The sequence below is a fragment of the Bufo bufo genome, chromosome 8 (assembly GCF_905171765.1).
Source record: "Bufo bufo chromosome 8, aBufBuf1.1, whole genome shotgun sequence".
Lineage (NCBI taxonomy): Eukaryota > Metazoa > Chordata > Amphibia > Anura > Bufonidae > Bufo > Bufo bufo.
Window position 1 is genome coordinate 118,035,493 of NC_053396.1, and position 21,624 is coordinate 118,057,116.

General features: G+C 41.5%; 1 protein-coding gene across 1 annotated transcript in view; it reads right to left on the reverse strand.

Annotated features, from left to right (window-relative positions):
• TENM1 (teneurin transmembrane protein 1) overlaps nucleotides 1-20,950 on the reverse strand; it is an 840,365-nt gene extending 819,415 nt beyond the window's left edge. Inside the window, 1 exon segment of the mRNA XM_040405386.1 lies at nucleotides 20,734-20,950. Within this exon segment, the coding sequence (XP_040261320.1) occupies nucleotides 20,734-20,950 (217 nt within the window).
• Between the last annotated feature and the right edge of the window lie 674 nt (nucleotides 20,951-21,624).

Here is a 21,624-nt window from a genome sequence, read left to right on the forward strand (position 1 = left end):
ACATGCGGCAGACGGGCTCAAATAATTTTGTACAAAATGTATTTGCCAAGCATCTCTACTTTATTATCATAGCATAAGCATTATAATATGTTTTTGTACTTTATTTGGTTCGCAGAGAGCTGTTGCATTATATGTTGTGTTGTTTTATGTTTCCAGACCCATATTTCTGATATTTAAGGACTCTATACTGACAGGGAGTGTTCCACACGATTGGCGCATAGCAAATGTGGTACCAATATTCAAAAAGGGTCCAAAAACAGGCTGGCTAGTTTAATATCTGTCGTGGGTAAACTGTTTGAAGGTTGCTATCTTGGAGTACCTCAATGAAAATAAGCAAATAACACCATATCAGCATGGCTTCATGAGGGATTGATCGTGTCAAACTAATTTAAAGGGGTAATAAAACGATGAATCCAGCATCGAAGTTGAAAATATTGTGGGTTCCTTTATTCGGTGTAGTACAGATCCATACAGTGACAGCATCACCTCAGTGTTCCAAATGAACGTCTACGTGTTTCGAAGAAACATGTTCTTAGTCGTGAATCGATGTCGTACATCTGGACTTCTCCAAAGCATTTGACACTGTACCACATAAAAGGTTAGTATATAAAATGAGAATGCTCGGACTGGGAGAAAATGTCTGTATGTGGGTAAGGAACTAGCTCAGTGATAGAAAACAAAGGGTGGCTATTGATGGTACGCACGCAGATTGGGCCACTGTCACTAGTGGGGTACCACAGGGGTCAGTATTGGGCCCTATTTTCTTCAATATATTTATTAATGATCTTGTAGAAAGTTTGCATAGTAAAATATCAATTTTTGCAGATGACACTAAACCATGTAATGTAATTAACAAGGAAGAGGACAGTATACTGCTAAAGATGGATCTGGATAGATTGGAGGCTTGGGCAGATAAGTGGCAGATGACACTGACAAATGTAAGGTTATGCACATGGGGAGGAATAATGCAAGTCACCAGTAGATACTAAATGGTAAAACACTGGTTAACAGTGACATGGAAAAGGACCTAGGCATTTTAGTGAACAGTAAACTAAGCTGTAGAAACCAGTGTCCGGCAACTGCTGTCAAGGCCAATAAGATAATGGGTTGCATCAAAAGCGGCATAGATGCCTATGTTGAGAACATAGTCCTGCCACTTTACAAATCATTAGTCAGACCACACAAGGAGTACTGTGTACAGCTCTGGGCTCTTGTGAACAAGGTAGACATAGTAGATCTGGAGAGGGTTCAGAGGAGGGCAACTAAAGTAATAACTGGAATGGATGGACTACAGTACCCTGAAAGATTATCAAAATAAGGGTTATTCACTTTATAAAAAGGAAGACTGAGGGGAGATCGAATAACTATGTATAAATATATCCGGGGTCAGTACAGAGATCTCTCCCATCGTCTTTTTATCCCCAGGACTGTGACGAGGGGACATCCTCTGCATCTGGAGGAAAGAAGGTTTGTACACAAACATAGAAGAGGATTCTTTACGGTAAGACCAGTGAGACCATGGAAGGAGGTGGTGATGGGGAGTTCACTAAAAGAGTTTAAGAGGGGCCTGGATGTAATCCTCTGGATCAGCTTGCAGGATAATAGGCTGAAGTAGATGGACAAATGTCTTTTTTCAACCTTATAAACTATGTTACTATGTATGTTACTTCAAGGATTTTTTAAATGTATTAGCTCATCAAGTCAAGACCATCTTTATGGAATTAATTAAAATATGTAGGTGTAAGAAGGTACCTGGAATCATCGTGGATGGAAGGTATGTGTCAACTAGGTTCCTGGCCTCGGTGAAGTAAGAGCCGGTATTTTATGTGTCAGCAGCAGCTATTGCTAATTGACACCTTGAGAGTTAGCATAGCTGTCTTAGCTGATCCGGGACAGTTCTTACTGGGAGTAGTCAAAAAGCTGGGTGGGTGACTACTCCCCTTGTTCTAGGCCGGGCCCCTCTAAAGGTGAAACGGCCGCCTTTGGACTTGATGAGGCTGAACTGCTAACAGGGTGTGAATTAACACCCAGGAGAAAAGGTGACTTACATTGTTTATGGACTTGTGTGTGAACAAACACCAAGCCACCTGCGTTTTGTGATACAGCTTATCTGCATTTTGTTATACACCAATGTGTGAATAAACACCGCTGTTTGATTCAAGAACCGAGTACTTTGCCTCTAACTACAAGAGCGAATCCCCACAGTAGGTAACAGAAACCATCAGACCCCTACACCTACTTTTTCATTTTCCCATGGGAATTGGACATAAATGGGACACCTTTTACGACTCCCTAGGATATACCCTTGCTTAACCCCTTAAGAGATTTTTTATGTTTTTGCTTTTTCATTTTTCTACCCTGTCTTCCTTTGGCAATGACTATATTATTTTTCTGTTCATATGGCCATATGAGTGATTTTTTTTTGCAGGACAAGTTGTACTTTCTAATGCCAACATTTAATATGGCATACAATGTAGTGGTAAGTGGAAAAAAATAAATTCTGCCACAGTTTTATGGGTTTTGTCTCTACAGCGTTTCCGGTAAAACTGACTTATGCTCTTCATTCTCTGGGTCAGTATGATTACCATGATATCACATGTCACTAAATTACCTGTCTTGACTCCAGTGGCAAGATCTCCAGCTTCAGCGCAACCGAGCCAGGAGAGACGTGCTGCAAAGCCATGCCTCCTGGTGATGAGACAGCATCCCTAGCAACTGGATGCAATGCTCTGTTTCTCTAAACAGAAGGTGTGTGCTGGAGGAAAACTAGCAGTGCTTGATTATTCAGTTATTCTGTTCCAGTGTGCTGTGTCTGACTAATGGAGCATTGAGTCATAGACCTATCGGGTTCTGATCCTGGGACTCAGTGCTCTATTTGAACCCCTTGCTGGCAATTCACCCTTGTCAGTTATAGGTTTAATCCCTTGGTGTGCTCCTGGTTCTGTGTGTGAGTTTTTGGAATTGTTTAGTATTTTGACCTCAGCTAGCCTCTGATCTTCCTCTGTCTTGTGATTTTGTACAGTGATACCGGTATGGTTGTGACTTTGGCTTGGCTATTTTGGCGGATTTTTTACTGTATTGTCTTCCCGGTTTTGACCTATTTGTGAACGGAAGACCATTCTCTGTGTGGTTGTGTCTCTGTGTCTGTTTGTGACTTGCAGCTTAGGGCTTGCACTGCAACTAGGCAGGGAAAGCGGGTTGGGTTCTAGTCAGGGTTCACTGTGTGCATGTTTCCTGCCTATGCATTTCTATAATTGTTTTTGTGTTTTAATACTGAAAAAAATAAAAACTTTGAAAAAAAAAAGGTTTATACTTTTCATCCCCATTTTGAAGTGTGTGTGATTATTTTAATCACATTTAATTCCGTTTTTTAGGGGTAAGTGAAGGAATGAAAAAAGGGCGAATCTGCGGTTTTGATTTTAGTTTTTTACGTTACGTCATATGGGATAAATATTTTTATATTTTAATAGTACAGATGTTTTGGGACAAAGTGATGCCCATGATCATTATGTTTTTTATTTTTATTTTAATTCCGCGGAAAGGGGAGTGATTTAAATTTTTATTTTATTTTTTGTACATTTTTTTAACCTTTTTTTAACCTTTTTTTTAACTATAACAATATGCAACACTCTGATTTATTTCAGCTTAGACAGCATTTTAATCATGACATTATCTCACCACATCGGGAGATATTGCTGAAATTGAATCGGGAGTGAAAGTGATGAAACTTGCTTTTACTTTCATCTGCATTCACTGCTATCCTGATTTCTAATAGCCATTGTAGTGGATATATTGCTGTGATTCTGATATTGTTAGAAAGCTTTCAAATAAGACAAGGCCCATATCTCTAGCTACTACCTATACAGAGATATGAGCAGCTAAAACAGCCTCCCTTTAGTCTGGAGGAGGGGTGGAGTTGGGTAGCTGACAGCCTGCAGGAGTAAAGAAAAAATACTTCATAAAATATATAAATTTGGAATTATCATAATTGTACTGTCCCACATAATAAAGTTATTTATACCACACAGCGAGCGCCGTAAATGAATGCCATAAAATAATGTAAAAATTGCAGTTTTTTAATCTTTCCCTCTAAAAAAATAATATAATAAAAGTTACTTAATCCACTATATATACCCCAAAAGAAAATAAAAAATTTGAAGAAAAAATTAAAAAGTTATGACTGCTGGAACAAATGAACAAGAAGGTGGGAGACACAGCAATTGGTACAATAAACTGCATCTTTGTGAATTTTGATCATCATTTATATGTGGATGTGTGCAATTGCATCATTTTGGAGGAGTATGTGAAGACTATGGACTGAATTCAGTCATGTCACTCTCGAGATCATATGATTGCTATAAAACTGGAAGCTTACACCTGGAGTGAGTCTGAATATGTACCTAGTAATCGTACATATGCTTTTGATAGAAAACCTGACACTTTGAATGTGAAAGCTCAGTAAGCCTGCATATACTACAGCCCGACAGCCTGCACAGTGAAGCATAGCCTGTCAATTATGAACATGTGGATCCTGCTGACGGGCGGCATCATGTATGGGTAGTCATACTTTCTGCTGGTAGGAAAGAAGGATGATGATTAGATTATTGTGACCATGTGATGTTTTAAAATGATTAGTTTTATGTATATAAAATATGTTTTATTTTGTAAGTATACACAATGTGGGAATTTATCATGAGGAGAATATTTGAAGTCAGTTTTTCTCGAGTCTGCTTTGGAGTACTTTGTGCCACATTTATCAAATGTCTCATGTTACTTTATAAATTGGGTTAGTCCTTAAACCTAACACTTCTGTCTAGAGAAGTTCCTCCACTTTTCCTACTCCACCCTCCTCCAGGAGTGAGATTGTGACTTATTTGCAACTTCTTAAAAGATTTGCAATGATAAATATGGGGTGAAACTCATTAACATAGCTAACCACACCCACTTTTTCACCCATATTACAAAACTGAAGTGAGAGGTGTAAAAATGCAAAAAGTCACAAAATTTTATGCAAGTGAGTGTTAAAAGTTGTAAATTTTTGCACAATCGTTTATATTTTGCACAAGTGAGTGCAAAAAAGTCACAAAAGCCCTATTTTGTAAATTTTTGATGCCAGAATTCTGGAGTAAAGGTTTGATAAATCAGGGCCAATATGTTTTAAAACAGAAAAGAACCCAGTAACTGTCAGGGTTCATGTCCTGGAAAAAGCCTTAGGTGGATAAAACTTGAATCGGGCATGGCTTATTTGGTGGATGCTGCTTGCATATTTTAAAGGGGTTGTGCAGCCTGTTCATATTAATGTCATCAATATCTGATTGGCGGGAATCCTACTCCCCTACCGAACACCTGTTTGAAGAGGAGGTGGTGCTCCATGCAAGCACAGCTTACTGTTCATTACACAGCCTGTTGTCTTGGAAGTGCAGTGTAATCACAAGTACTCGCTCCATTCACTTGAATGGAGTGAGTACTTGCAATTACACTACACCACCGCTATAAGGGAAATCATGTGTAGTGTAATAAAGAGGAAGCAGGGCTCCTATAGAGGGCCTCCTCATCTTCAAACAGCTGATCTGTGTGGTTGCCGGGTGTTGAACTCTTGCTAATTTTATATTGATGACCTTTGCTGAGGATAGGTCATCAATAGTGTTAGGTGAAGTATCCGAAGTGGATTTTCAGGAAAAATTTGATTTGCCACAAAGGCGAATTTCCTTGCACTTCAAGGTAATGAATCAATTTTTCCTAAAATGGTGGCAGAAAGTTAAAAAAAATTATACTCACCCAATCCACTTGATCGTGGAAGGCCAACCGCTCCCGCATTGATTGAAGAAAACTCTGCAAAGGACCTGTGGACTTTACCGCATGATCATGCTGGCCACTCGCAATGATGTTTTCTTCAATGAAGATGGGAACGGACGGCCTCTCTGCTATCAAGTGGATGAGGTGAGTATAATATATATTTTTCTTTAACCCCGGATTAACCCCTGAGCATCTGAATGTGAGCCTTAGATGCAGTAATAAGCGTTAAACGCAGCATCTGTGGGGTTAAATGACGGGGCAGCGCAATTGCTGTTCACCATCATTGCATCCGCTCCATACAATGGAAAGCGATTCATGATGAAGTAATTCATAACGAATCAAATTTTTCAAAACTTTGCTCATCTCTAGTCATCAATATAAACAGGCTGCAAAACCGCTTTAAGTCTTGTAAATATGCTTGCATTTGCTCACCATTAGTGTTTATCAGGCATCAAAGTGCTCGGGTGCTCTACCGAGCACCCGAGCACAATGGAAGTCAATGGGAGAACCCCAGGCACCCCCTGCTCGGAAATAAAGAGGGTGTCTGGTTCACAAAAAAAGTAAAAAAATGATGGAACCCCCCAACATAGTTTGGAATCAGCATTGGAAGGAAGTTTGGATGTAGCTTGGACTCCCATTACCTATGACATACAATAGACAACCACACAAAGGCTATATACCAAAAGCCAGGTATGTGCAAGCCAACAATCTATCCATGAGACAGTTAACAGACATTCCAAAACAGCTCTCATCTGACAGAGAGCCAGGAGGCCTCAAAGTTGCTTCATATCTGTTGGATGGCTTGGGTGCACCTGCGCACCTAGATCAATATCATTAGGGTGACAAAAAGTTTTCTGATTGTCCTAACATAATATTCAATAACCTTTCTCTACAGTTTTGTCATGTGAACTCATTTGGATAAACATGGGCATATGGGAAAGATATGCAAATAGCAGCATCTGCCTTGTTTTTCAGCTGAAAAATAATTTGCATGGAAAATTTGCGATACAAATTTGCGATTAGAATATTCGTGATCTACACTACTTATTAACAGCGCCATCTATTGGATTCATAGTCTTGTCATAAGACTATGAAACCAATAGATGGCGCTGTTCATGAGTCATGAACAGCGGCATCTATTGGTTTCATAGTCTTATGACAAGACTATTAGACTAGACAGCCAATACTAGTCAATCAGGACTTATTACTTCTTATATGCTGCCTGAGAGTAACTTTTAAACTATTTTTTAAAACTTTTTGTTGTTGGTTTCATAGTCTTATGACAAGACTATTAGACTACGAGTCTTATGACAAGACAATTAGTCTTGTCATAAGACTATGAAACCAATAGATGGCGCTGTTCATCTTGTTGGGGCGCTAGTAAGTGGGGCACCCCGCTCAACAGAGTCCACACACCGTGTAGCACTCAGCCTTTTGCATGGTAAATTTGCAATAAAAATTTGCGATTAGAAAATGTGCGATCTACACTACTCATGAACAGCGCCATCTATTTGATTCATAGTCCTGTCATAAGACTATGAAACCAATAGATGGCACTGTTTATGAGTCATTACAAGCAGGGCAATAGTCCTCAGATACACCCTAGCAAGCGTATATTACCGCAGATAAAGTGATAGAAGATGTGTGAGAATGATAGCAGCAATCCAATATACACCTCAGTGTTAGCGTAGGCTATTATAGGCTGAGTGCTACACGGTGTGTGGACTCTGTTGAGCAGGGTGCCCCACTTACTAGCTCCCCAACAAGATGAACAGCGCCATCTATTTGTTTCATAGTCTTATGACAAGACTAATAGTGGCGTTCATGAGTTATGAACAGCACCATCTATTGGTTTCATGGTTTTTGAGAACCAGACACCCTCTCTTCTTCAGAGCAGGGGGTGCCTGGTTTGATGCTCGGGTCTCCTATTGACTTTCATTGTATTAAATTGTACTTGAGCACATGCAGTATTCAGCCAAACACTGCTGTGTGTCAAGCATAGCGATGCTTGAGCTAAACAGCAGTTCGGCCGAGCATGCTCGCTCAACACTACTCACCATTTGTGAGTATAATAAATGTTACTCATTTACCCCAAAACTGGGTTTGTACCTTTGATTATTTTTTGAGTATTTTTTTATTTTATGCACTTATATGGTGCTAACATATTCTGCAGCGCTTTATAGACATTAGCATCAAACTGTCCCCAATGGAGCTCACAGTTTAAGTTCCCTATCAGTATGTCTTTGGAGTGTGGTTTGAAACTGGAGAAAACCCACACAAACATGAGGTTAACATACAAACTTCATGCATATGTTGTCCTTGGTCAGATTCAAACCTAGGACCCCAGAGGTAACCACTGAGCCACCATGCTGAGTGTGTCTACAATAATCAGACAGCCAATACTAGTCAATCAGGACTTATTACTTCTTATATGCTGCCTGAGAGTAACTTTTAAACTATTTTTTAAAACTTTTTGTTGTTGGGAAAAAGCCTTTGTATCATTTAGGGCTTGTTCACATCACCGGTATGGATTCCGTCACTGTTTTGGGTTATAGAAAGATTTAGACTAGACATTCTTATTCATAGTCATAGGTGCATATCCATAAAGAAAATATGGTTAATAAAAAATAATAATAATGGCTGCACACACATACAAACAATAAAGCTGAGAAATGGGGATCATTCTAAATTCAATTAGTATTATATCTACTATAAATGGATCAATGGAAGCTAAGAGCGCTAAGAGCTTCCATTGATCCATTTATAGTAGGTATTATACTACTTGAATTTAGAATGATCCCCATTTCTCAGCTTTATTGTTTGTATGGGTGTGCAGCCATTATTAATATTTTTTATTAACTGTTTTGTGTTATAACATGGTTATAACAGAAAATAGCGGAATCCATAAGACGGAAGTCAAACTGGAAACCTTTAAGAGGCATTCTGTTTTGATCCTTCATAATACAAGTCTATGGGCAGCATAACGGATCCATCCTTATCCAGGAGTCCATTCCTGCGTAACGGAAACCAGGACAGATCCGTTATGCTGTCAATAGACTTGTATTATGACGAAATGTAAAACAAAAGCCTTTAAAAAGGCATTCATTTTTCCTTTCTGTCATAATAGAAGTCTATGGGCAAGCATAACGGATCCGTCTGGTTTCCATTATGCAGAACGGAAAAAAGTCCTGTCTACAGGACTTTGTTTTCCGTTTTCCATAACGACAACCAGACAGATCTGTTATGATTGCCCACAGACTTCTATTATGACAGATCAAAATGGAATGCCTCTTAATGGCTTCTGTTTTGACTTCCGTCTTATGGATTCCGTTATTTTCTGTTATAACTATGTTATAACAAAAAACAATGATGGGATCCATAACAGTGATGTGAACAAGCCCTTACTTATTATGGGGATAAAGCCAATTACAAGGAAAAACACAAACAGTATCATCAAGAGCATAATGGTTAACCCCCACCCCCCCCAAGACACACACAGACACACACACACACAGGCTATTGTTTGGAAATACGTTAGCCAAATGAGTGACATTAAAATGCATAAATGCATAAATATTATCTTTAGTTCACTAAATGGAAGTAATTACTATATTGATCAGCTATTAGCATGGAATTGTTCATTATAAATCATGCACTCTGTAGGATGAGATAAACCATCTAATTTAGGAGATGCCTAGTAAAGTTTTTACTTTTGAAATATGAACTACCACATTATACAAGATATCACTTAACCATCTAATAGTGTGTCCGTATGGCATGATCTCAAAGCACTCCAATGTAGGATGTAGACCACTCTTAAAAGTTATATAACATTCCACAATCCTCTTAGCTTGCTCTTTGTAGCTATTATTGATAGTGGGAAAAAAAAAAAAGAGAATGATTGTATTGTGCCATTTTATGTTACCTCTCATGCTGGGAATGAGAATAAATGGCTTAAAATAAACCTATCACTTGTCACTGAAATTAGCTCTATACTCTGTCTAGGAGATTTTTCTTTTTCCCAAGTGATATTTAATAAGGCATCTTTAAAATGTTCTCATTTTAAGGTTTTTTGCTATGCCATACATTTGCAACATTGCAGTGCAAACTCTTCAGAAGACTAAATAAAACTAATGTACGTATAAAGGTAGAAGAAACCCTTTCCTTAAAAAATGGCAAATAAGTGAATACCATTGAATTTTCTTTGAATAAAAACCCCAAGCTATTTTATTTTTCTTTAAAGTATTTCTTCAAAGTGACAACCCCCGAAATAAATCATATCCAGAGCCACTTAAACTAAATCACAAAGGCTTGAAAGACATTTGAAAATTGGCTTATTCTGATTCATACCGGTCATTCCAACTCTGAATTCCAATTCTTCTATTAAATTGTTATTGTAGTCTGCTGCCTGATTTCTGAGACGTACATTTGCATTGACCATATGCAAAATTCAAAACCTGAAAAACGTAATGTTCTATTCTGGATGTAATGTGTCATTACATATATTTTATGATACTATTATGCAGACTTGGAAATACGTGAAAGTATGCATATGTATGGAGGTGATAGCTAACTGCATATGCAAGGACTGTACATGAATACATAGTGGTTTCAAATATTTAAAACATCAATCACTTGTCTTTAATGATGTGACCTTACACCAATATATACAGCTTATGTGGATAATAATTCGTTATGCTGCTAAGAATGTTACATAAGGTTTATTACACAAAGAAACAAATTCAGCAGTGCTACTATATCCACATTTACTAAGATGTTAACACCAGTCTTTTCTATAAAATGTGCCAAAAAAGTTCAAATCAGGACATGTACCAAATTTGTTCAAAAAACATCTCTATTGCCAAATTTGAAAACATCTGAGAAAACTGGGCATGGTAGTCAAGGAGTATGTGTGGTTTCCCAGTTTTAGACAGATTTATTAACAAGAAAGCCTGAAAATGGTGCAAACCTAGACCCCATCATGGCAGGTGTAGATTTCAGTTTTTAGCTTGTAGACAGTTTGAAATCTGCCAAATAAATTAAGAGGTGTGCACTTTTTTTTTAAACTAATGTAATAAACGCCAGTCTTAGTGCATATGGGTCTAGAAAATATAAATATACCAGTCTGACATTTTCAAGAAACTGTGCTAAATATTATAAACGATTCATTGTACAGGGTGGGCCATTTATATGGATACACCTTAATAAAATGGGAATGGTTGGTGATATTAACTTCCTGTTTGTGGCACATTAGTATATGTGAGGGGGGAAACTTTTCAAGATGGGTGGTGACCATGGTGGCCATTTTGAAGTCGGCCATTTTGAATCCAACTTTTGTTTTTTCAATAGGAAGAGGGTCATTTGACACATCAAACTTATTGGGAATTTCACAAGAAAAACAATGGTATGCTTGGTTTTAACGTAACTTTATTCTTTCATGAGTTATTTACAAGTTTCTGACCACTTACAAAATGTGTTCAATGTGCTGCCCATTGTGTTGGATTGTCAATGCAACCCTTTTCTCCCACTCTTCACACACTGATAGAAACACCGCAGGAGAAATGCTAGCACAGGCTTCCAGTATCCGTAGTTTCAGGTGCTGCACATCTCGTATCATCTGAAGGCAATCGTCTATGCTGTGAAGATACGAGATGTGCAGCACTTGAAACTACGGATACTGGAAGCCTGTGCTAGCATTTCTCCTGCGGTGTAGCTATCAGTGTGTGAAGAGTGGGAGAAGAGGGTTGCATTGACAATCCAACACAATGGGCAGCACATTGAACACATTTTATAAGTGGTCAGAAACTTGGAAATAACTCATGAAAGAATAAAGTTACGTTAAAACCAAGCACACCATTGTTTTTCTTGTGAAATTCCCAATAAGTTTGATGTGTCAAATGACCCTCTTCCTATTGAAAAAACAAAAGTTGGATTCAAAATGTCCGACTTCAAAATGGCCGCCATGGTCACCACCCATCTTGAAAAGTTTCCCCCCTCACATATACTAATGTGCCACAAACAGGAAGTTAATATCACCAACCATTCCCATTTTATTAAGGTGTATCCATATAAATGGCCCACCCTGTAGTACTACAGAAATATTATTTTATAGATTTATTTTACTTCCAGTCAACAGAACAACCACTAAATAGTTCCCATGGTTTTCAACTTGATGTTTATCATTGACAGATGCTAACCAAATAACTTGCTCCCTATGCTGGTTCCTGTAATATCAAGCAGACGGTGCATTTATTTATTTAGAGGATGCGGTGGATTATAACACTGTTGACACTACTGGAGATACTATTATCAGAAGAAGGCAGAAATGAAGATCCCTTGGTATCTTGGAAGGAAGAAAAATAATCTTTAATACTAATGATTTTGACTTAAAGGTGTATTCTAACTAAAGACATATATGAGTATCCATAAAATATAACACAGATGTCTGACTGGTTGGGGTGCTCGGGTAGAACACCTCTGGATGCTCGGGTGCTCTACCGAGCACAATGGAAGTCAATGGGAGAACCTAAGCATTAAACCAGGCACCAGTCTGGTTCATAGTAAAAGGTCATAAATTGATGGAAACACCACTAAAATGGTTCGGGAACAGCATAGGGAGGATGTTGAGATGCATCTTGGACTCCCAAGTCACTGCTGGGAACAATGTTGCCAATTTTACAGACTGACAATTATACGCACCAAATCGAAGATAAAATCGATTTTAGAGGAAAAATTGTTAGGAAACATTCTTTCCTATATATTTACTTGTATATAAAGTGCAAGTGCTGCCAAAAATTACAAGGAAGAGGCACTCCGATACAACCTGTGTATCACATAAAGGAGGGCCTAATTCACATTGTGGTACAATTGTTCAGGTAGTGGGACTCCTACACTCATAAAGCCTATGCACTAAGGGAAAGGGCTGCCAAAAATTACAAGGAACTGGCACTCCAATACACTCTTTATTACACATAAAGGAGGGCATCATACACAGACTTCTGGCCTGCTGGTGACCCTCAAAAACATTAGGAGCAAGAGCCTGCTGGTGACCCTCTAAAACATTAGAGATGAGGGCCTGCTGCTGATCTGACCATCTAAAACATTAGGGGTGAAGGCCTGCTGCGAAGCTGACTATCTAAACAATTTTGTGGGCGAGGTCCTGCTGCCGAGCTGACCATCTAAAAAAATTTGTGGGTGAGGGTCTGCTGCCGAGCTTAGTGTCTAAAATAATTTTGTGGGCGAGGGCCTGCTGCCGAGCTGACCATAAAAAAAAAAATGTTTTGTGGGTGAGGGTCTGCTGCCAAGCTAACCATCTAAAAATTTAGGGGTGAGGGTCTGCTGCTTAGCTGACCCACTAAAACATTATGGTTGAGGGCCTGCTGGTGACCCTCAAAAACATTATGGGTGAGGGCCTGCTGGTGATCCTCTAAAATATTATGGATGGGGGGCCGCTGCTGAGCTGACCCTCTAAAACATTAGGAGCGAGGAAGCCTAATAAGCATGTTGTTATGATGGAGGAGGAGGAGGACGTGAAAAGGGTGATTGAACTATATACCCTTTTTTGTGGTTGAAGGGGTGCATGGGAATACAGTGTATTCAATATATCATAAAAGCCACATTTAGAGTGCCTTTATGTTCTGCCGCTTTCCTCTGGTGGAGCAGAGAAGTCGGGGCAATCCAGGCCATGTTCATTTTTATAAGAGTCATTCGGTCAGCATTTTAAGTTAACAGGCGGATGCGCTTTTCTTTTCAGTTATTATGCCCTCAGCTGCTGTGATGGCCAGTTCGCATTGTTCGCTCACGAACACATGCGAGCTGCCATCTTTTCTCACAAGTCCGGCAAGGCACAGGTAAGCCCTTACCTGTGTCTGTGCATGAGCCGGTCTGAAAACAAATGCCGGGGGCCATCATCGGGCTGTTCTCGGAACTGCCTGCTCCGGCTGACTGCATTTGTTTTCAGACCGGCTCGCGCACAGGCACAGGTAAGGACTTACCTGTGCATCGCCGGACTTGTGAGAAAAGATGGCAGCTCGCATGTGTTCACGGGCGAACAATGCGAACTAGCCATCACTGCTCAGCAGCACTAAATACACACTCTGACAAAACGCTGGCGGCGGGGCAGGCCAGCACCTCCAAGGCGTAGAGCGCCAGTTCATGCCGCGTGTTCAGCTTGTACACCCAATAGTTGTAAGGCACACAGGGATCACTGAGGACGCTGACATGGTCTGCTATGTACTCCTTCACCATCTTTCAAAATGTTTCCCTCCTTGTGACACTAGGCCGTGCATCAGGTTAAGGGTGCTGGCGGGGTGTCATAAAACTGTCCCAGGCCTTGGAGAGTGTTGCCCTGCCTCTGTTGGAACTGCTGTGTGTTCACCTCGTCTCCCCTCCTCCTAGCCAAGGAATTACGTACTCTGCAGCCAACATTGTCAGCTTGAAATTTATGGAGCAATTTTTCCACAAGGACCTTCTGGTATTGCACCATTTTGCTCATCCTCTCCACCACAGGAATGAGAAATGAGAAGTTCTCTTTGTAGCGGGGGTCGAAAAGGGTGAACAACCAGTAATCAGTGTTAGCCAAAATGTGTACAACATGAGGGTCATGGCAAAGGCAGCCTAACATAAAGTCAGTCATGTGCGCCAGAGTCCCAACAGACAAGACTTCGCTGTCCACATCAGGAGGATGACTCTCAATCTCCTCATCCTCTTCCTCCTCTTCTACCCTTCCACACTGAACATATGGAATAAAACTTCAATGGGTACCACCCTCTGTAGCGGAGGAAACCGTCTGGCTATCACCCTATGTACTTTCTTCTCCCTTCTCCACCTCTTCCACATGCAAAGCGTCTGCCTTAATTGTGAGCAGTGAGCGTTTGAGTAGACACAGGAGTGGGATGGTTGCGCTGATAATGGCATTATCACCGCTCACATCTGTGTTAATTCCTCAAAGTTGCGGATAACCGCACAAAGGTCAGACATCAATGCCCACTCGTCGCTTGTGAAGAGCGGAAGCTGACTAGAAAGGAAACAACCATGTTGCAGCTGGTATTCCATTACTGCCCTCTGCTGCTCACAAAGCCTGGCCAACATGTGGAATGTCGAGTTCCAGTGCGTGCACAAGAGTCAGTGACCTGGCAATTGCAAGAGCTGCTGCAGCGTTGCCAGATCGGCAGAAGCTGTCGATGACTTACGGAAATAAGCACACACGCGGTGTACCTTCATCAGTAACTCATTGAAATTGGGGTAGGTTTTGAGAAACTGCTGAACCACTAGGTTGAACACGTGGGCTAGGCATGGTATGTGTGTGAGCTTGCCGAGCTCCAAAGCTGCCACCAAGTTACGGCCATTATCAGACACAACCATGCCTGGTTCTAGGTTGAGTGGCGAGAGCCACAGCTCAGTCTGGTCCCTTATCCCCTGCCACAGCTTTGAAGCGGTGTGCTGTTTGTCACCTAAGCAGATCAGTTTAAGCACGGCCTGTTGACGCTTCCCCACTGCAGCGCTAAACTGCTTCCAGCTACTGACTGATGTCTGATTGGTGCTGCAATGATAATTCAGAGGTGGAAGTGGAGGAGGAGGCGGAGGAGGAAAAGGGGGGTTGCAGGTCGTGGGGTTCTGGCGGAAACCCTAATGAAAGTAGGGCCCGAAATGTAGCGTCCCTAGCCAAAAGCACTTGTCCATATGTCAGTCGTTAAGTGGACCTTCCCAATAACTGCGTTGGTCAGAGCACGGGTGATGTTATGGGACATATGCTGGTGTAAGGCTGGGACAGCACACTGTGAAAAATATTGGCGGCTGGGGACAGAGTACCACGGAACAGCCACCGCCATCAGGCTGCGGAAAGCCTCAGTGTCTGCAAGACTAAATGGCAATGTTTCCAAGGCCAGCAATTTGGAAAGGTGCGCACTTAGTGTTATGGTCTGTGGGTGGGTGGCTGGGTATTTGTGCTTTCGTTCAAAGGCCTGAGTGTAACGGCACCCTGGGCATAAAAGGAGGGTAAAAGCCATTTAAGAGATATTACCTTTCCAGATGCAAAGGCAGCTACTAAAGACACCAATCTCCCGAACTGGAAACCATATGAATGCTGCATACAGCCGAATAGGAAAAAACATATGAAAGGTTTACACTCCTAGCAGTCGAACTGGAACAGCATACAATAAATCCCCCCAAGAACTAGACAAGGCGCTGTGTTGAGGTTCAAGCAGTGGATCAGAAGCAGAGGGTCAAGCAGCAGGGTCAGAAGTAGATGTGCTAAGTGATGGTGCTTGCGAAGGTCCAGGTGCATGGTGGGAGGCATCTGGGCCTGCATCTTGGACAGGGGATTGGCCAGCACATAACACAGGGGAATAGGAGGCAATGGTGTGACCCACAGACTTTTGTTGTGGACCCAGGTGTACAGCCCACCTATTAGGGTGCTTTGATGCCATGTGGCAGATCATGCTGGTGGTGGTGAGGTTGCTAGTGTTCACACCCCTGCTCATTTTGATACAGCACAGGTTGCAAATGACAATTCTTTTATCGGTCCGCACTTTCCTCAAAAAAGCACCAGACTGCAAAACACCTATCCCTTGGCAAGGGAGATTGCCGCAAGGGGGTGCTCTGGGGAACAGTTGCCGGCCTATTTGGTGTGACCTGCCTTCTCCCTTTTGCCACCCCACTGCCTCTTCCAGCCTGTTTTGGTGCTGCTGATCTCTCCCACTCTGTACTGCTGTCCTCGCTCCGCTTGCCACCTTCCCAGGTTGGATCAGTGGCTTCTCGTCCAGCACTTCCTCTTCCACTTCCTCACTCTGGTCATCCTCCTGACTTGTTGATGTAACAACAACCTCAGTTATTGACAACTGTGTCTCATACTCATCATGAACCTCTTGAGAAACGAATTGCGGTCAACTTATTGGCAACTGTGTCTCATCATCATCATCCACCTCGTGAAACACTAATTGCCTTTCCCCACGTCATCTTCTTCTGACTGTGGATGCTCCAGAGTTTTGGAATCAGGGCACAAGATTTCCTCATGTCCCTCTTCAATCAGGCTTGGCGAGAGGGCCTAATCAAGGAATGGCGATGAAAACAGCTCCTCGGAATACCCGAGTGGGGGATTACTTGTTTGCCAAGACTCTCCATGGTGGGTGGAAGGAGTATCAGGGTGAGGATTCTGTTGACCAGACTCTTAGCTACTGAGAGTGGACTTTGTGAAAAACAGGATGGTGCTTAACCGACTGGAAGCATTATCTGCTGCAATCCAACCGACTACCTGGTTGCACTGGTCTGACTTCGAGAGTGATATCCTGATCCGCCCTGAAAGCGACGAATGGGACATGAAGCTAGGTATCATGGATGAGTGTGTTTCTTGTGCTCTGGCAGCAGGCACAGTTTCACCACGCCCAGGGCCACTGCCTCTGCATGCACCATCAGCAGCACGTCCACTTCCCCGCCCATTACTGCTCGCCTTGCGCATATTAAATGGTATATATGCTTGCAAGTATGTCACACATACAATAGCGCAGGTTTTGTAAGTGTATGCACAAATAAAGTACACAGAATGTCACAGGAGGTATAGCACAAGTAATGTCGTCGTCACCACCGCCTAATAAAAAATTACACTGAATGAATGTCACTGATATATAGGATGTACACATGTTAAACAGGAGGTATAGCGCAAGTAATGTCACTGTCACCGCTGCCTAATAAAAATTTCACTGAATGAATATCACAGATATTTAGGATGCGCACACGTTAAACAGGAGGAATAGCGCAAGAAATGTCGCTGTCACCACCTCCTAATAAAAGTTGCAGTGAATGAATGTCACTGATATTTAGGATGCGCACACGTTATACAGGAGATGTAGCGCAGGTAATGTCGCTGCCATCAGCAGCAAAAATTTTTTACTGAATGTCACAGATTTTCGGATACAAACGTTATACAGGAGATGTAGTGGAGGTAATGTAACGGTCCGCAGTAGACACTGTCTACAGAAAAAGTACACTGGATGTCAAAGATATTTTTAGGCTGCACACATGTTACACAGGAGATGTAGCGCAGATAATATCACTGTCACCAGCGGTGAAACAAATTACACTGAATGTCACTGATATTTCGGATGCACTAATGTTATACTGGAGATGTAGGGCAGGTAATGTCGCTGCCACCAGCAGCAAAAAAATTAGACTGAATGTCACTGATATTTCGAATACGCAAACGTTATACAGGAGATGTAGTGCAGGTAATGTAATTGTCCGCAGCGGACACAGTCTATAGATAAAGTACACTGGATGTCACGGATATTTTTAGGCTGCGCACACGTCAGACAGGAGATGTAGCGCAGATATTGTTGCTGTCTGCAGCGGCCAAACAATTGCAAGCTATTTAGCGCAGGTTGCGCTAAAAATATATATTACTGCCAGATACAACTATAGTCCTTAAAAGGACTTTTGGGTCTCTAACAAGTTTTAGCAATTTAGTGCAGGTTGCACTAAAAATATATATTGCTGCCACACACAATAGTCCTTAAAAGGACTTTTGGGTCTATAACAAGTATGAAAACTAAAATATTGCTATTTCAATCCCTACATTATCTCTCGCTTCTGCTCTCCAGCTTTCCCTGACTAATACTGAGCCGAACACGTGTCATCGGGTGCTATATAGCACCCGATGACACGTTCCGGCCAGCCAATCACTGTAATGCCAGCAGCCAACATGCCAGCAGCCAGCAGCCAGCAGTGAATGGCAGTACTTACCTGCACATTTATTCACTGCATAGCAGCCAACAAACATGCAGAGAGTAGACTTGAGCATCGCGCTTGAGCACACGCAGTATTCGACCGAACAGAAAATTATAGAACATGTTGACATAGCTCCATGAAAGGGGAAATACAATGCTGCATAATACTTCTTTACACATACAGTCTTTTTTGGACATATCCAGGGTTGGACTGAGAACTTACAGAGACCCATGTTGTAGGTAGGGTCAAATTGAGAGAAGGTGGGCCTGTGGGGACATGAGTGCTAGTGGTGCTCTCGTATGCCGGCCTGGCTATCTTTATAAAGACCTTGCGGGGCCAGGGCTCATACCACTGAATGCCCGTGCTCCTTTTCCATGGGTGGAACACTACTCAGACAACACAGGGTGAGGGTACAATGCTCTGGGAAGACTTTATTAGATAACCAACAGTTAGCAGCATATAGTACAGTGCCAGCAAGGACACAAGATGGCACAGGTGACAGCGATTCTTCTTCTGACTCGACAAGGATTAAACCTCCACGACTTCTGGGGGACTCAGGACCAACTACCCCTGCCAGTAGCACTCCACTTTGGGGGTGGGCACCCGCTGAGAGGAGGTAGTGGCAAGCTTAGGGAGATAGCTGTGCACAGGAGGGCATGTGGCCAGGTGACCTTATCTTCCCAACCTGGACTCTCCAACCAAATCCCATAGGCTCGCGGTTGGGCAGAATAGTAGTTCTAAAATCCACCAGCTGGAAACCATAGTCTCTGGGCTGATATCCTGTAAAATGGCAGCAGATAACAGGGGCGGCCACCCTTTTATTTCCCTCAGCCGCCATTTCAGTGCATTGACCCATATAGGATTGGTGGGAGATAATCGTGGCTGTTCCATTATTGGTTGTCAGTTCAATCCAACTACATAATGTCATTCTGATGACAGCCAAGCTGAACGGCTCCTAATACAAAGCAAGGGGGCTAATGCAATCCACAGGTGATGTAATTAGCAGGTCTTTTCCCATTCATCTGCTGGCTTGTTAGTCAGGCCAACAGGCACTGCATAGTTGACTAAAGTTGCTGTGGAAGTCAGACAGCTACAGGAAAGACAGATTACACAACAGCTCTTGTCCATTACTGGCTCCCCCAAACTATGGACAAAGAAACAGTACATCTGGCACAAATTAAGAACAATCCACCTCACAAGTGGTTAGGTGTTATCATTAGTGAGCATGATGTCATCACAGGGCCAACACAAATAAGCAGGGACTACAGAAGTAGGGGACAGCAATACCATGGTGCAGCAAAATGCCTCCATACAGAACCAAATACCACAGTGCAGCACAAAGTGCTGCCTCAACAGAATAAAATATCACAGTATAGGAAATAATACTGCCACTCTCACCGCAGTATTCAACTGTATCACCATCCTGAGGCAATACAGTTACATTTAAGAGGGCACCTATACCTAATGTTACATCATTAACTAATGCTGACAGCATCAGACTGTTATGTCCACAGCTGGCAGCTGTGAAGAGAGCTCCGGTGGACCCCTGGACATTGGCCCACTGGGAAATTTCCATGTAGGGTCTATGTCTAGTCTGCCCCTGGACTTATCTACCTGAAAGTGCTTGTTTTCTACTAATGGATAGAAAGAATACTGATGACTATGTTCCAGGGACAGTCATTTGAAGAATCGTCAAGCAAAGTGACAACAATTATATTCATCTAATTTACTGTAGATGTACACTTTGATCTTTTTATGAATTTTAGTTCATATTAAAGGAACATTTTGCACAAAACTGATCCTTTTCCATATACACAATACAGAACCTGAGAGGGCAGTACATGTCCAGGATATTTAAAGAACCAAATAGAGATGTCATGCACTGGTCCTACACAAAAGACATTAGAAATGAGCAAAGATCTTACAATTCAATTTAGGCCCAAATCAGGCCAATGGGCCAGCTGATTTGGTTCTGGACTGAACAAATCCAACCCAAATTTAAAGTATCCCAATTGCCATGAAAAATCACTCTCTCTTTCCTACTGCTCTGTCCAGACTCTCCTGAATTGAATGACACAAAATTCGGGTTCAATAGAATCAGAAGTTTTGCTCAGCTCTACTAGGCATAACAGAGTGCATCACTTTTATGGAATGTTCTTTTAAGTTATATTAGACTATATTATAAAATACCAGTTTATCTTAATTAAATAATACTACCTTGGCTGGGATCTTCCACTGCTTTCCTTTTTCTGCTATGGCTGTTGCAGTTTAATCGCATTTCTTGTGTACATTCTTGGAGGGTTTCTCTTGAGTTGTACGATTGTCTAGGTTTACGCTCATCTTCACTTTCTTCTGAAGAGCTGGTGTAAGCAAGATCCATTTCATGCTTAATTTTTGATAATGGTTGGTAAGGCTTGCTGTCCATCTGCTCCATATTTCATTAAAATAATTATTTCATAGTCATGGAGCACGGTGTGCAATACAACACAGAAAACTGTTCCTGCAATAAAGAAAATCAGAATATAAACTAAAATATTAAAAATGCCGTAGCAAGCTTCAAATTGTATACATTTAATGTACATTAAAATGTACTGTGTTCATAGAATTGCCAAGATGGTCATTGTTGGCTATCACAGAATTGCCAATGGGCATTAAAAGTGCTTTTTGCTGCACTCTGTGTTGCTTAAATTTGCACCAAATTTTTCAAATGTCACAAAACTTTCAATGCATTTATTTAAGTGGTTTTCCAGTATTTGGTCCCTTTTTAATTAGCGTCATTGCATGTGGTGCCTAATGAAAGAATCACATTCAAATGCTCCCTGCTGTTCCAATGTGGAGCCTAAAATTGAGCCAGGGTGCCAGACAAAAATTGGAGCAAGTGAATCGGATTATTTCTTTAGGTACTCTTTGGGGAGTAATTAAAAAGGGCAAAATAGTGGAAACCCTTTATGTCTAACACTTCTGTCTTGAGATGTTACTCTGCTTTCTATGCTGCCCTGTACTGGAGTAAGACTAGAACAATTTTTGTGACTTTCAAAAAGTTGATAAGTCTGGAATAAATGAGCTCAGCTGTTTAAACATACTCACTTTCCTACACAGTCTTCAGAA